At 40.6% G+C, this 14273-nt stretch overlaps 1 protein-coding gene across 2 annotated transcripts; it reads right to left on the bottom strand.

Annotated features, from left to right (window-relative positions):
- Positions 1 to 2448: 2448 nt before the first annotated feature.
- Positions 2449 to 13280, bottom strand: LOC131203663 (interleukin-36 alpha-like). 2 transcript variants are annotated; one of them, XM_058194091.1, is made up of 6 exons: positions 13149 to 13234; positions 11211 to 11320; positions 9833 to 9952; positions 7482 to 7615; positions 4490 to 6948; positions 2449 to 2534 (listed from the first exon to the last, which is right to left on the bottom strand). In XM_058194091.1, exons 2-5 carry the CDS (start codon positions 11278 to 11280, stop codon positions 6733 to 6735), a joined length of 540 nt encoding a protein of 179 aa, XP_058050074.1. In that variant the 5' UTR covers positions 11281 to 11320; positions 13149 to 13234; the 3' UTR covers positions 2449 to 2534; positions 4490 to 6732. The 2 variants fall into 2 exon arrangements, with proteins under 2 accessions (XP_058050074.1, XP_058050073.1); XM_058194090.1 differs by lacking the exon at positions 11211 to 11320 and having other exon boundaries at positions 13149 to 13280.
- Positions 13281 to 14273: the final 993 nt, after the last annotated feature.

The following is a 14273-nucleotide window of genomic DNA, read 5'->3' as shown; positions in this document are numbered from 1 at the left end:
GGTTGAGGCCTAGCTACTTCACCCAGGCGTTTGCTGGCCACTCGGACCTCACTGCCTTGCCTCGGACCTCGCCTGGATGCCTCACCGAAAAAGGTAAGGATCGCGGTTGAGGCCTAGCTACTTCACCCAGGCGTTTGCTGGCCACTCGGACCTCGCCTGGATGCCTCACCGAAAAAGGTAAGGATCGCGGTTGAGGCCTAGCTACTTCACCCAGGCGTTTGCTGGCCACTCGGACCTCACTGCCTTGCCTCGGACCTCGCCTGGATGCCTCACCGAAAAAGGTAAGGATCGCGGTTGAGGCCTAGCTACTTCACCCAGGCGTTTGCTGGCCACTCGGACCTCGCCTGGATGCCTCACCGAAAAAGGTAAGGATCGCGGTTGAGGCCTAGCTACTTCACCCAGGCGTTTGCTGGCCACTCGGACCTCGCCTGGATGCCTCACCGAAAAAGGTAAGGATCGCGGTTGAGGCCTAGCTACTTCACCCAGGCGTTTGCTGGCCACTCGGACCTCACTGCCTTGCCTCGGACCTCGCCTGGATGCCTCACCGAAAAAGGTAAGGATCGCGGTTGAGGCCTAGCTACTTCACCCAGGCGTTTGCTGGCCACTCGGACCTCACTGCCTTGCCTCGGACCTCGCCTGGATGCCTCACCGAAAAAGGTAAGGATCGCGGTTGAGGCCTAGCTACTTCACCCAGGCGTTTGCTGGCCACTCGGACCTCGCCTGGATGCCTCACCGAAAAAGGTAAGGATCGCGGTTGAGGCCTAGCTACTTCACCCAGGCGTTTGCTGGCCACTCGGACCTCGCCTGGATGCCTCACCGAAAAAGGTAAGGATCGCGGTTGAGGCCTAGCTACTTCACCCAGGCGTTTGCTGGCCACTCGGACCTCACTGCCTTGCCTCGGACCTCGCCTGGATGCCTCACCGAAAAAGGTAAGGATCGCGGTTGAGGCCTAGCTACTTCACCCAGGCGTTTGCTGGCCACTCGGACCTCGCCTGGATGCCTCACCGAAAAAGGTAAGGATCGCGGTTGAGGCCTAGCTACTTCACCCAGGCGTTTGCTGGCCACTCGGACCTCACTGCCTTGCCTCGGACCTCGCCTGGATGCCTCACCGAAAAAGGTAAGGATCGCGGTTGAGGCCTAGCTACTTCACCCAGGCGTTTGCTGGCCACTCGGACCTCGCCTGGATGCCTCACCGAAAAAGGTAAGGATCGCGGTTGAGGCCTAGCTACTTCACCCAGGCGTTTGCTGGCCACTCGGACCTCACTGCCTTGCCTCGGACCTCGCCTGGATGCCTCACCGAAAAAGGTAAGGATCGCGGTTGAGGCCTAGCGTGCCGTCCCCATCATGGGGATGATTTGCGGCCATGGGCTACCCCCGGGTCCCTTGGTCCCCTTGCCTGCCTGCCTGGCCTGGCTAACCACCCCCCTTTCCTCCCCCCAGCCTCCAGCTTGCTTACCTTCTCTGAAGAGAGGAAATCCCCAGCCGCTGCTTACAACGTCTGCCTCCTTCGCTTCCTGAGAGCCCTGTGATCAATTGCATCGGCTAGCAGGCTTTCTTCATCAGGGAGGCTGTGAGCTGCTGATTCTGCCTGTTCTGATCCTTCAACTGGTTACGTTTTTTTTCTTTTTTGGTGGGAGATTTAAAAAAAAACAGTTAACTGACGGGTTTTTTTTATTTGTAGTTTAGGAAGTTTTAAATTTAGCTGCTTTTATCTAAAAATAAAATAAAATAAATATTTGTGAGAGCTTTCTGAGATTTGGTGTGTTTCTGTAGTGTTTCACAAACACACACTATCTCACAAAGCTGTATGTGGCATTTTGTGTGTGTGTGTGTCAGTGTTGTGTTGTGTGTTAAGTGTGAAAGTGCTTTTTCCCTCTTTTTTTGGCTTTTTGGGGCTGTGAGCTGCTCCTGCTTGCTGCAGGGGCCATTTTAGGTCAGGCACAGCTGTTTCCTAGTTGTGGGTGAGTCTTTGGTGTGGTGTTGTGTTGTGTTGTGTGTTAAGTGTGAAAGTGCTTTTTTCTCTTTTTTTGGCTTTTTGGAGCTGTGAGCTGCTCCTGCTTGCTTCAGGGGCCGTTTTAGGTCAGGCACAGCTGTTTCCTAGTTGTGGGTGAGTCTGTGATGTGGTGTGGTGTTGTGTTGTGTGTTAAGTGTGAAAGTGCTTTTTTCTCTTTTTTTTTCTTTTTTTTGGCTTTTTGGGGCTGTGAGCTGCTCCTGCTTGCTCCGGGGGGCCATTTTAGGTCAGGCAGAGCTGTTTCCTAGTTGTGGGTGAATTTAAATTTTCCCCTTCCAAATCCTCGTCAGTTTCTTTTTCTATATATTTCAACAAATTTCAAAGAATTGCCTATTAAGGATTCACATATATTTTGAAACATCAGAAATAACTCTCCATAAATCTGCAACTCCATTTTAGAACAATTTAAAAAATTATTAAAAACTCCCCAATTATACCTCTTCACAGTTAGCCAAAATTTAGAGTCTATTTAATTTTCTTTTTTCTCCTCTTTTCTTCCTTTTTTTTCAATTATTCCTCTTTTCTGCAGAAGGAAAATATTGTCCTCAGTTGTTAATAATAATAATTTTCATATATAATAATAATATATAATTATAAATAAATAAATAATAATTATCAGAAATAATCAAATCCAATTAAAAGGCTGTCTTCCAAAAGAGAGAAATGAAAAAATGAAAACACAATTACTCCTTAATAGTTCTCACAGTGTCCAAATTATCTTCTTCTATATGGCCAAGGTCAGGTCTTCCAGCTGTTGCTGCTTCTTTTGTCTATTTAACTAAAGTATTACAGTACCTTTTCTTTCCTCCAGCAGATGGCACTCTCCATTTCCATTCCATACAAAATAGTCGATTAAAACCAGCTAATTGTTGAAATATCCAGGAATTTTAAGGTACTCATACAAAATACTATTTTCTCCTGAAAATCACTTTTTTTCCTTCTAAAATGTTCGGCTTTCCCCAATTTTCCAAGTATAGAATTTCTTCTTGGGCTGTTTGTACTACAATCTCCACATTTTTTTCCGCATGTGCTTTATTTTTTCCAAGTGCCAGATAGCCACTAATCCAAGCTCCAAATTTCTTTTAAAACTCCACTTTCAAGTTTTCCTTTAAGTATAGATTGGCAATTATCTCACCCAGTTCCAGCACTCCATCCAAACATCACTCCAGCTCAATTCTTGGGTCCGGTTGTCCCAGCTTCAAGGTGGCCACCAGAAGATGGCCACCACCCACATTGCTTATCAGGAGAGCTTTTTTCTGTTCCAGCAAAGAAATAGCCAATTCCTCGCGGTCCACGAAATGCCTCTCCTTTCTTCACCATCCCTTCAAGACAGCTATAGCCGAAAGCCTCCTGGCAGTGGTTTGTCCGGCTGGATATCATGAGGCTCATCAGAGCCCGCTATTTTCCACTTCGTTCCTGCCACGACATCAAACTTGAAGTCCAAAAATAAATATTTTCTAAATGATTTGGGATTGATGATCGCTATTCTGGAAGAAATCTCACTTCTTTCAACTGCACTGCAGGCAAGCAATACAGACCTCATAAAGGCTGGTGAGTAGATCAATGAAAGCATTTGAACAGCTTACAAAGGGAAAGGGTCCATACGAAAGAAAAGTTGACAAACTAATTACTTCAGAAACCTTCAAAAATATAAACTTTGTAGAAAATCATCGATTTGTTGGACTTCATCGGGAAAGACTTTTAGGAAGCATCGTAACAAATTTGCAGAAAAGACTAATGGACTGTGAATTTTTAAAAACAGGTAGCCGATTGCAAGACACCACAAATAAATTACAATTTCTATATTTTTTTGTGCCAGAGTACTGGGATTTTGAAGAAGTAGTAGTTCCATGGACAGCAGCTGAAGAACAACTGCGCACATTTGGTGACATTTTCAATTACAACATTAACATCAACGACCATTGAGATTTTGTGGAGAATGTGTTAAAAGATTCAAAGAACTATGCAATTCCTGACAGTATTAAAAAAGCTAAAGATATTGTCAGAACAATTGCTGTAAATTCTGCAGAAGCGGAAAGGGGTTTTTCAAAAATGAACATCATATGTTCAGAGAGCAGAAGTCACCTAACTATTTCTAATTTAACCAACATCATGACTATCAATGTTATTGGACTAGCTCTTCCAAAATGAGACTCAATTCCTGCAGTAAAAAAGTGGTGAAGAGAACACCATTGCTTAGCCAATGATCCGAGAATCAAGATCAAGAAACGTGGAAATGAGGAGAGTGCTAATGAAAAAAATGAGGTGGAAACATCTTAAAGTTAAAGAGTAACACTTTTATGTAAGATTTGTGTATCTCTTTTATTGTCTTGTGTACTTCTTTTATTCTTATTTAAGTATTAAATGGTTAAATTTGTATATCACGGTATATCTTCTTTTTGTAGGTAATTATCATTGGTGCAAAGAAGTTATATCAAAGACAACACTTTTATTGCTCTTATGTAAGTATTTGTGTACCGCTTTTATTGTCTTGTGTAGTTTCGATTCTCTCGCCCTTCTGTTCAACATCTATATGAAGCCGTTGGGTGAGATCATCAGTGGCTTCGGGGTGAGATACCAGCAGTACGCTGATCAGTACGCTGATGACACCCAGCTGTACTTTTCCACCCCGGGCCACCCCAATGAAGTTGTTGAAGTGCTGTCCCGGTGTTTGGAGGCCGTACGGGTCTGGATGGGGAGAAACAGGCTCAAGCTTAATCCCTCCAAGACGGAGTGGCTGTGGATGCCGGCATCCCGATTCAGTCAGCTGCAGCCGCAGCTGACTGTTGGAGGCGAGTTATTGGCCCCAAAGGATAGGGTGCGCAACTTAGGTGTCCTCCTGGATGAACGGCTGTCGTTTGAAGATCATTTGACGGCCGTCTCCAGGAGGGCCTTCCACCAGGTTCGCCTGGTTCGGCAGTTGCGCCCCTTCCTTGATCGGGATGCCTTGTGCACAGTCACTCATGCGCTCGTTACCTCTCGCTTGGATTATTGTAATGCTCTCTACATGGGGCTCCCCTTGAGGTGCACTCGGAGGCTTCAGTTAGTCCAGAATGCAGCTGCGCGGGTGATAGAGGGAGCTACTCGTAGCTCCCATATAACACCGCTCCTGCGCAGACTGCACTGGCTGCCTGTGGCCTTTCGAGTGCACTTTAAGGTTTTGGTTATGATCTTTAAAGCGCTCCATGGCTTAGGGCCTGGGTACTTACGGGACCGCCTGCTGTTACCTCATGCCTCCCACCGACCCGTACGCTCTCACAGAGAGGGACTTCTCAGGGTGCCGTCCGCCAAGCAATGCCGGCTGGCGGCCCCCAGGGGAAGGTCCTTCTCTGTGGGGGCTCCCACACTCTGGAACGAGCTTCCCCCGGGTTTACGCCAAATACCTGACCTTCGGACCTTCCGCCGCGAACTGAAGACACATCTTTTCATTCGCGCGGGGCTGGCTTGAATTTTATTGAATTTTATTGGCTTTTTAAATTTCTTAAATTTTTAATATCAATTTTAAATGGGATTTTAGTTTTTATATATTTTAAAGTTTCGGGCTAATTATAATAAGTTTTTTAATTTACATTTTAAATTGTACATTGTATTGTCTTTTTTACTTCTGCCTGTACACCGCCCTGAGTCCTTCGGGAGAAGGGCGGTATAAAAATCAAATAAAATAAATAAATAAATAAATAAAATTTAAGTATTAAATGGTTAAATTTGTATATCATGGTATATCTTCTTTTTGTAGGTAATTATTATCATTGGCGCAAAGAAGTGGCGCCGAAGACAACACTTTTATTGCTCTTATGTAAGTATTTGTTTACCTCTTATTGTTTTGTGTACTTCATTTATTCTTATTTAAGTATTAAATGCACAAAATAATTGGTATATCTTCTTTTTGTAGGTCATAAGGGCAACGGAGTGACAGCAACTTGGCCACGCCCATCTGGTCACATGCCCAGCAAGCCATGCCACTCGGTCACATGACCAGCAAACCATGCCCACCAAGCCATGCCCACAGAGCCGGTAGGGAAAATTTTTAGATTTCACCACTGACCAAATGGTAATGGAGAAAACTGATTCTCATAACAGTATGAAATAACACAGATGTTCCCAACCTTGGCAAATTTAAGACTTTTCTGACTGATTAGCTGGGGAATTCTGAGAATTGAAATCTACAATCTTAACGTCCCCAAGTTTGGACCCTCCTTGAATAACATGTTACTGTACTGTAACTAGTACTGTAACTCTATCCACAGCCAGAAGTTCGATCCTGAGAAGCTCAAAGTTGACTCAGCCTTCCATCCTTCTGAGATCAGTAAAATGAGGAGCCAGATTGTTGGGAGCAATATGCTGACTCTGTAAACAGCTTAGAGAGGCTGTAAAGCACTATGAAGTGGTACATAAATTTAAGAGCTATTGGTATCTCGATACCAAAAGATCACTCTCTTTACTCTCAGCCAGCCAACTTAATTCACGTGGGCAACAAACCTACTGTTCGAAAGCATGTTGTTTTACAGAAATAAAGGCCATACAACCAAGTCCATTTCATCCATGAGATGTATTGCACCTTCCCCCAAATATGACATAGTTCTTCCAAAGTTTTCTGATTGCAAGAAGGATACTATCTAAGTCTACTCATCAGCCTAATCATACATTCTGGCTCCATTCCAATTTGTATACACAAGACACAAGGTCTATTAGAAGCATAGATGCAGAACAGTGTTTCTGACTCATGATTTTCTTTCAAAGTAGAACAGGATGTTCTGAGGTCCTCCTTTTTGACTCAAACCAATAGGCTTTTTTGCTTCTGAAGAAGTGCTGAGGAACCAACCCTGGAACTCTGCAGATTCAAAAGAGCAGGTATTACCGTTGCCTGCGCTCTTACAATAAAAAGTGAAAGCTTTGCCATTTTTTGGATCGTGGTAAAGATCCTTAATATCTTTCTCCTGGGAAAAAAAGGGAGAGACCATGAGAAAAAAATTATATAGGAACAGTAAGGCAACCTGGTTGCAAGTTGCATAAATGATCATTAGCAGCCCCTTAGAAGATTTTTCGGTCTATCAAGATGGGATTCATGTTTTCCGTTTTTACTTATAAAATAACACAAGTCAGCCATTAAACTTTATTTAGTGTCAAGTGTCCTGAAAGAGATTCTCTTGCAAAACCAAAAATGAAAAAACCTCTTTCATCAATCTTGTCAAGAGAAACCATGTATCAAGAAATATATAAAATATGATCGATCAGTAAATGTGTCATTAGGATTCTCTATAAAATGAGCCAGTGAAATGGGATCATTACCAGGTAAATTATGGTCCTATTTTATTGTATGTTATTTCATTCCATCAGCTAAAGCTTCTAGAAGTCTTTCTAACATACAATAATAGTACAGAATATATCACTGAGAATAAAAGGATAAATAAAAAAGGACAATTTCCCTAGAGAAAGCAAAATATGTTTGTAATGTAAGGCAAACACTCACTTTTAACTCTATCTGATATTGGCCATTCTCAGACTTCACACAAGACAAGCAGCTCTTCTTCTGTTCAGGGCCCATAAAAAAGGGTTGTTGTGCCATAGCTAGAGATTTATTAGGAAGCATGGCAATTAACTGCTCTGGAGAAGAATAAAAAATGAGAAACAAGGTCAAGGAGTTAAGAAAGAATAAAAGGGTGGGTTTTTTTTCTGTTGATGGAGATGTTTGGGATGAGGAACCACAGGTATCTGATTAAGGATATGATTTATAAAAGCAAAAGGCCTCTGGGGAAAAAATATAAGCCTTCATATAAGAGGAATGATTTGCAATGGGAGGGACTGAAGCTCATCAGAAGGTAATTTAGTGGTCTTCAACCTATTTTGACTAGTTTTGTCATATTGAGAACTGGAGGAAATTGTACTGAGCCTATGTACATCAACAACAACAACAACAACAAAAACCAAAATAGTTCACATTTCCACTTAGTAAATTTTTGTTGTTTTTAGTTGCGAAGTCGTGTCCGACCCATCGCGACCCAATGGACAACGTTCCTCCAGGCCTTCCTGTCCTCTACCATCCTCTGGAGTCCATTTAAACTCATGCCTACTGCTTCAGGGACTCCAGCCACCTCATTCTCTGTTGTCCCCTTCTTCTTTTGCTCTCAATCTTTCCCAGCATTAGGCTTTTCTCCAGGGAGTCGTCCCTTCTCATTAGGTGGCCAAAGTATTTGAGTTTCATCTTCAGGATCTGGCCTTCTAAAGAGCAGTCAGGCTTGATCTCCTCTAGGATAGACCGGTTTGATTGTCTTGCAGTCCAAGGGACTCTCAGGAGTCTTCTCCAGCACCATAGTTCAAAGGCCTTAATTCTTTGGTGCTCAGCCTTTCTTATGAACTAACTTTCACAGCCATACATTGCAACTAGGAAAACCATAGCCTTGACTATACGCACTTTTGTTGGCAGAGTGATGTCTCTGCTTTTTAGTATGTCTAGATTTGCCTTAGTTTTCCTCCCCAGGAGCAATCGTCTTTTAATTTCTTGACTGCAGTCCCCATCTGCAGTGATCTTGGAGCCCAGGAAAATAACATCTGTCACTACCTCTATTTTTTCCCCATCTATTTGCCAGGAAATAAGGGGGCCAGATGCCATGATCTTAGTTTTCTTTATATTGAATTTCAAGCCAACTTTTGCACTCTAGATATTAGTAAACACTGAAATTATGGAATTCAAACCAGATAGCTTCCTAGTTTGATATCTGTCATAGTAGTTTAGCTTTGTCTCTTTTCTAGGCTGGTGGTCAGTTTTACAAACAAAGCATTGGGCAAAAGTCAGTTACAATGGTTTATTCGAACAATATCTAAGACTAATAAAGGAGAATATTTGTAGTTCAGGATTGACATGAGGGATCTTTGGTGCTCTCTAAGCTTGCTTGTTTTCTTTCAGATGTTTTATTACCCAGACTAGGTAATATCACCAGGACTAGAGGGGAATGCTAGAGAGGAACCTCTAGAGGGGAACCCATTCTCCTCTCGCATTGATGATGTTACCTAGTCTGGGTAATGAAATGTCTGCAAGAAAATAAGCAAGCTCAGAGAGCCCCAAGGATCCCCAATATTTAAGACATACAGGTGGTCTTTGTGATTACAATTGAGACCAGAATTTCTGTAGTTAAGCAAGACAGTTATTCAGTAAGTTACATCCAATTTTACCACCTTTTTTGCCATGGTTGTTAAGCAAATCATGGGTAGTTGTTAAGTTAATAACACAGTTGTTTAGTAAATCTGGCTTCCCCTATTGTTTTTCCGTGTCAGAAGCTGGCTGGGCAAGTGGCAAATGGTGATCACATGAGCCTGGGATGCTGCAAATGTCATAAATATATGTCAATTGCAAAATGCCTGATTTTGGCATGTGACCAAGGGAATGCTACAATTATTGCAAATGTGAGTACTGGTGTGAGTCCCTTTTTCCAGTGCCATTGTAATTTTGAACTAAACAAATGGTTGTAAGGACTACCTGTATATGAAAGCAGGAGGATCTTTTAAATACTGCATGTAATACTTTCCCTTTATTGTTTCTGAATTAAATCTTTTTCCCTAAAATACCACAGAAGGCAAGGTGCTATGTCTGTTGGTACATTGATGCTTAGGGCAAGAATGTTGAGGACCCAGGATTAAAGAATGGAATATGCAACAAGTCATTTTTTTAAAAAAACCAACTTTAATAATGCAATAATGTTAAATGTGGTAATGAGTCCTGATATATCCACCATCAGCTTTTCACCATTCAAGGCATCCCATCAATAATTTTGGCCAAGAGAAGACTGCAATTTTTAAGCACAAGCTAAGAAGCTTAATTTGTACCTGGTGAACCAGAAGTTTTCACATCTGCCACTAATGTATTCTCCACCAAATATAAGTATTTCTGATTAAGATCCCAAAATTTAAACAATCGGGGATTATCTTCTTTTAAAGGCTTCCATACTGGATTTGTGGAAGGAATATAAATATGCATTACATATATTATATGTGCAAACAAAGGAAACATTCTAAAGAACAATCAGAGAAGGTTAGAATGATACATATCTCACTGAAAAATTAATTACAAATGATTTTCCCCTTTTTCAAATGATTTGCACAAGTCTACTAAACAACGGTGTCTATCAAAAGCTGTTTGGTCTTGGTGGATATCATACCAAGAGGCAGGAGAGAATCCTTGGAAATAGTCTTATGGAATGTAAACATGAAAACAACTGACAAAGTATCAAGGGACTTCTTCCCTCCTCCCATTTTATCTTCACCTTGCTGATATTCAGTCAATCAATCAGCCAGTCAGTCAAATCTATACTGTAATCATAAACCAGCATAACTTTGCAATTCAGTTTTGAAATAAGAAAGGCCTTTTTTTAGAGTGGGCTTTAAAAATGTGTGCCATAATTGGACTTTTAAGAAGATCATCATCAATGGAAGCTTTAAAAAACATAATTGCTGTACAGGTATTTTTTTAAATAGAGAAGAGTGTGTGTGTATATGTGTGTGTGTGTGTGTGAGAGAGAGAGAGAGAGATTAGAATCCAGATTTGATCACAGTACATGAGTGGAATAATCCATGGACCATCTACAGGTAGCCCTCAAGTTATGACCACAATTGAGCCTAACATTTATGTTACTAAATAAAACATTTGTTAAGTGAGTTTCCCCCATTTCATTATTTTTCTTGCCACCATTCTTCAGTAAATCATTACATTTGTTAAGTTAGTAACATGGTTGTTAAGTGAATCTGGATTTCCCATGGACTTTGCTTGTCCAAAGGGAATCACATGACCCCAGAACACTGCAACCATCATAAACTGTGATGCAATGGCCAGAGTATGCAAATTTTGATCATGTGGTCATAGAGATGCTGTAATGGTTGTGTGAAAAAATGGCCATAAATCACATTTTTCAGTGCTGTTGTAACTTCAAACAGTCAATAAATGAACTGTTGTAAGTCAAGGACTATCTATACTTGATACCTCCTGAGTGAAGTAAAGAATAAAGTGAACATTTTCTGTATTTATAGGTACACAACATTTGTTCAGCCATAGGAAAACTTCCTTCAGAGGGTAAAAAACTGAATATTGTTATTTGTGCAGGATTGAACAAATGAAGCTCATTTTTACAATGGCCAAATAATTCAGGATTCCTGTATGACTGGGCAATATTTCCAAAGCAGCAAATGAACAGAACTACATTTTTCTCACCTGATTCAGATTCATGAAATAAATCTGCCATTTCTTCATCCCAAGTCTTCTTATGAGGCATACTTGCCATCTCCCCAACCTTTCTACCTTTTTTCTGTTTTCTCTATGTTCTTCAGAAGAAGGGAATATTTTAAGTTAAAATTCCTTGCAAACAAAAGGTAGAAAATATCAAACAATGTTGGTTGATTGATTTCCTCAAATACAGTGTAAAAGGGCAAATAAAGTATCCACAAACGGCAAAAAAATAAAAAAAAACACAAAGAAACAGTTCTGTATGACTGGAGTTTTGAAAATGAGACCTATCCTCATGCTTGAACACTTGAGGAAAAGACAACATGGAAGACCAGCCACAGATACAGGGAACACTCACATAGGCTAGAAGCATTCAACCATGAATTTTTGTCTTTCCACCATCAGAGAAGGGTCTAAGTCAGGGGTCTCCAAATTTGGTAACTTTAAGATTTAAGTGATGCTGGCTGGGCAATTCTGGGAGTTGAAGTCCACAAGACTTAAAGTTACCAAGTTTGGAAACTCCTGGTCTACGAAAACCTTTGTGGCTGCGTTTTGTTTCACTGACTGAATTCTTGGCCTAAATCTTTTTTAATCTATAGATAGTTTTCCTTTAAATTACATATTTGCTTATTGCTGCATCTTTAAATGTGTTTTAGCTTTCTTGAAGCTGCTTGCTTAATGGAAAAGCTAAGTGGAAAACCTAAATGCCTTCCTTCTGGGCTGGGAGCCATACAGCATATGATGAAAGTAGGAATAACAGAATAACAAAGTTGAAAGGGATCTTGGAGGTCTTCTAGTTCAACCCCCTTCTTAGGCAGGAAATCCTATACCATTTCAGGCAAATGGTTGTCTAATCTCTTCTTTAAAACACCAATGTTGGAGCACCTACGACTTCTGGAAGCAAGTCATTCTACTGATTAGGGAATAGAAGGTAGGTATCAGTGATCAAGAGGGAGACTTATAGGAATTTAGGAAAGTGTATAGCATCCTAGTAGCCTGCTGAAAAAGACGTACTTCCCTTCCAAATTCCAAATTCCAAATCTAGTGCTACAATTTCCCATTTTCTGAATGGACAAAATCCAAACCAAATAAAACCATTGCCACCATCAAAATTAGGATTATTAATTATTGCTGATTATTTTTCTTTATAGTAGACTTACAGCAAATATCTGTAAAAAAACATTCAAACTAGGTTTATTCACTACAGCAATTTTTTTGAGAGTAGTGAATGAGAGTTTATTAAGACATTTTGAATCCTGCCATTCCAGAATAAAAATATTCAAAGTTCTTTTAACTTGATGGCAAGACACTTCAGATTTCAGCACCAGTCTAATACATTTGGAAACTTTGGTGTCATAAATAATTTTTCTTATGATTTCTAGAAGACAGTGTGTGTTGACTTACTATAAAATGTGTTGTGGCTGAATTTTTTTTAACTTATTCTCTTCTTCTTTTTCTAAACCTACATGGTTTTAATAGAGATCCAATCTGGGTTGGTCACCAAGACCAGAGTTTTGGGCTTCCAAGCATGACTTGGAAAACCTCTAGTCCCGTTGATTGACCCAGATTGGATGCTGCAACATTATCTTGGGACATGTATATTCAACTTCATTCATGGTTTTAATAAATTGCTTTAATTTAAAAAATAACTCTTGAAATATAAGAAAGGAAAATGGAATCAGAGCAAATATAAGCAAGCCATACAGGTGTTTTTAAAAAGTGCTAAATGGAAAAGCAAGCTAAATATAGTTAAACCAGTAAATACAAGGGTTTCTCCAAAGTAATTTTCTTAAAAGGAGATCTAGCTGTTATCATCTAGTCCCAATGTACCAAAAGATCAATGACTCTTGGACAGAAAATGAAATGCCGTCTGCTCTATAGATAGTTGGTCCTAGGAGTAGGTAGTCTAACCCTATAAATCAGTACCTGTGACAACACCTGCGGAGATGTTCCTTCTTGGGCTGGAGGTTCCTTCTGTTTGATCATCTCTGGAACTGACATAAGATCTAAAGAGGGTGTTTCCTGACATGCCCATGGAATATTTTGGGAATTACCTCATGACTACTGTAAGAGATCATCTATCACTACATCCCACTATCCAAAGTTCCCAATATCTGCAGTATTGCTTATCCCCAATGCCTGATGTCTCCTAATCAAGATTAACACACCCTGATCTTGCTTCAACTAATGTATGAGATCACATCCGTCTTGCTCAAATTACTCACAAGAGTTGAGTAAACAACCCAGGGTCTGCTGCACTCCATTTCAAATTGTAATGCAGTACAACATCTTCTGAACCATAGAGGACACTTTTGTCCCTTGAGGGTTCAGGTGGGGCCAAGAGTCACAATCCAGCCCCTAACCTCCCCAGCTTCATATACTTCAATTTAGCTCTTATTGTCCAAAAGCAATGTTTCATTTTACCTTCAGAGAAGGTTTTCCTATGGTTTGGTCACAAACAATAAATCTGAACATTCATGTCCATGAATAGAATAGAACAGAGTAGAATTTTATTGGCCAAGTGTGATTGGACACACAAGGAATTTGTCTTGGTGCATATGCTCTCAGTGTACATAAAAGAAAAGATACCTTCATCAAGGTACAACATTTGCAACACTTAATGATAGTCACTGGGTACAAATAAGCAATCAGGAAACAATCAATATCAATATAAATCATAAGGATACCAGCAACAAAGTTACAGTCATAAGTGGAAGGAGATGGGTGATGGGAACAATTAGAAGAGAAGATGATGAAGGGTTTAATTAGGATTGAAACTTAGTCAGGATGGATTGATATGATGAAAGCATTCAGTCTGAAAGCAATTATTTAATTCATGCCACTCTAAGCTACACCCCAATACCAAAGCCTTATTTAGATTATTATAGGGCACACAAGGAGCATATCTTATTATTTTTTTCCACATTTAGGAGTGATTTGAGGGAAAAGGTTAAATTTCTCCTTAACATATGAAATAAAGGGCTTTAAATATGGGGCACTGCAAGTTCCACATGAACTGGAGATGATATTACCTAAAATAAAATGGTCACA

This window comes from Ahaetulla prasina, chromosome 9 (genome assembly GCF_028640845.1).
Source record: "Ahaetulla prasina isolate Xishuangbanna chromosome 9, ASM2864084v1, whole genome shotgun sequence".
In the NCBI taxonomy this organism is placed as follows: Eukaryota; Metazoa; Chordata; class Lepidosauria; order Squamata; family Colubridae; genus Ahaetulla; species Ahaetulla prasina.
Note: the sequence above shows the minus strand (reverse complement) of the source record. Positions and strands in the feature narration are given on the sequence as shown.

Bases quoted from the DNA above. Each gene is read 5' to 3' on its own strand.
- LOC131203663 (XM_058194090.1), bottom strand. From the start codon at position 13,257: ATGGGCATGTCAGGAAACACCCTCTTTAGATCTTATGTCAGTTCCAGA. The intron at 7,616-9,832 runs GTACAAATTAAG...ATTCTTCTCCAG, and splicing joins GAAAACTTCTGGTTCACCAG to AGCAGTTAATTGCCATGCTT. The intron at 6,949-7,481 runs GTGAGTGTTTGC...TTTTTTTCCCAG, and splicing joins AATATCAGATAGAGTTAAAA to GAGAAAGATATTAAGGATCT.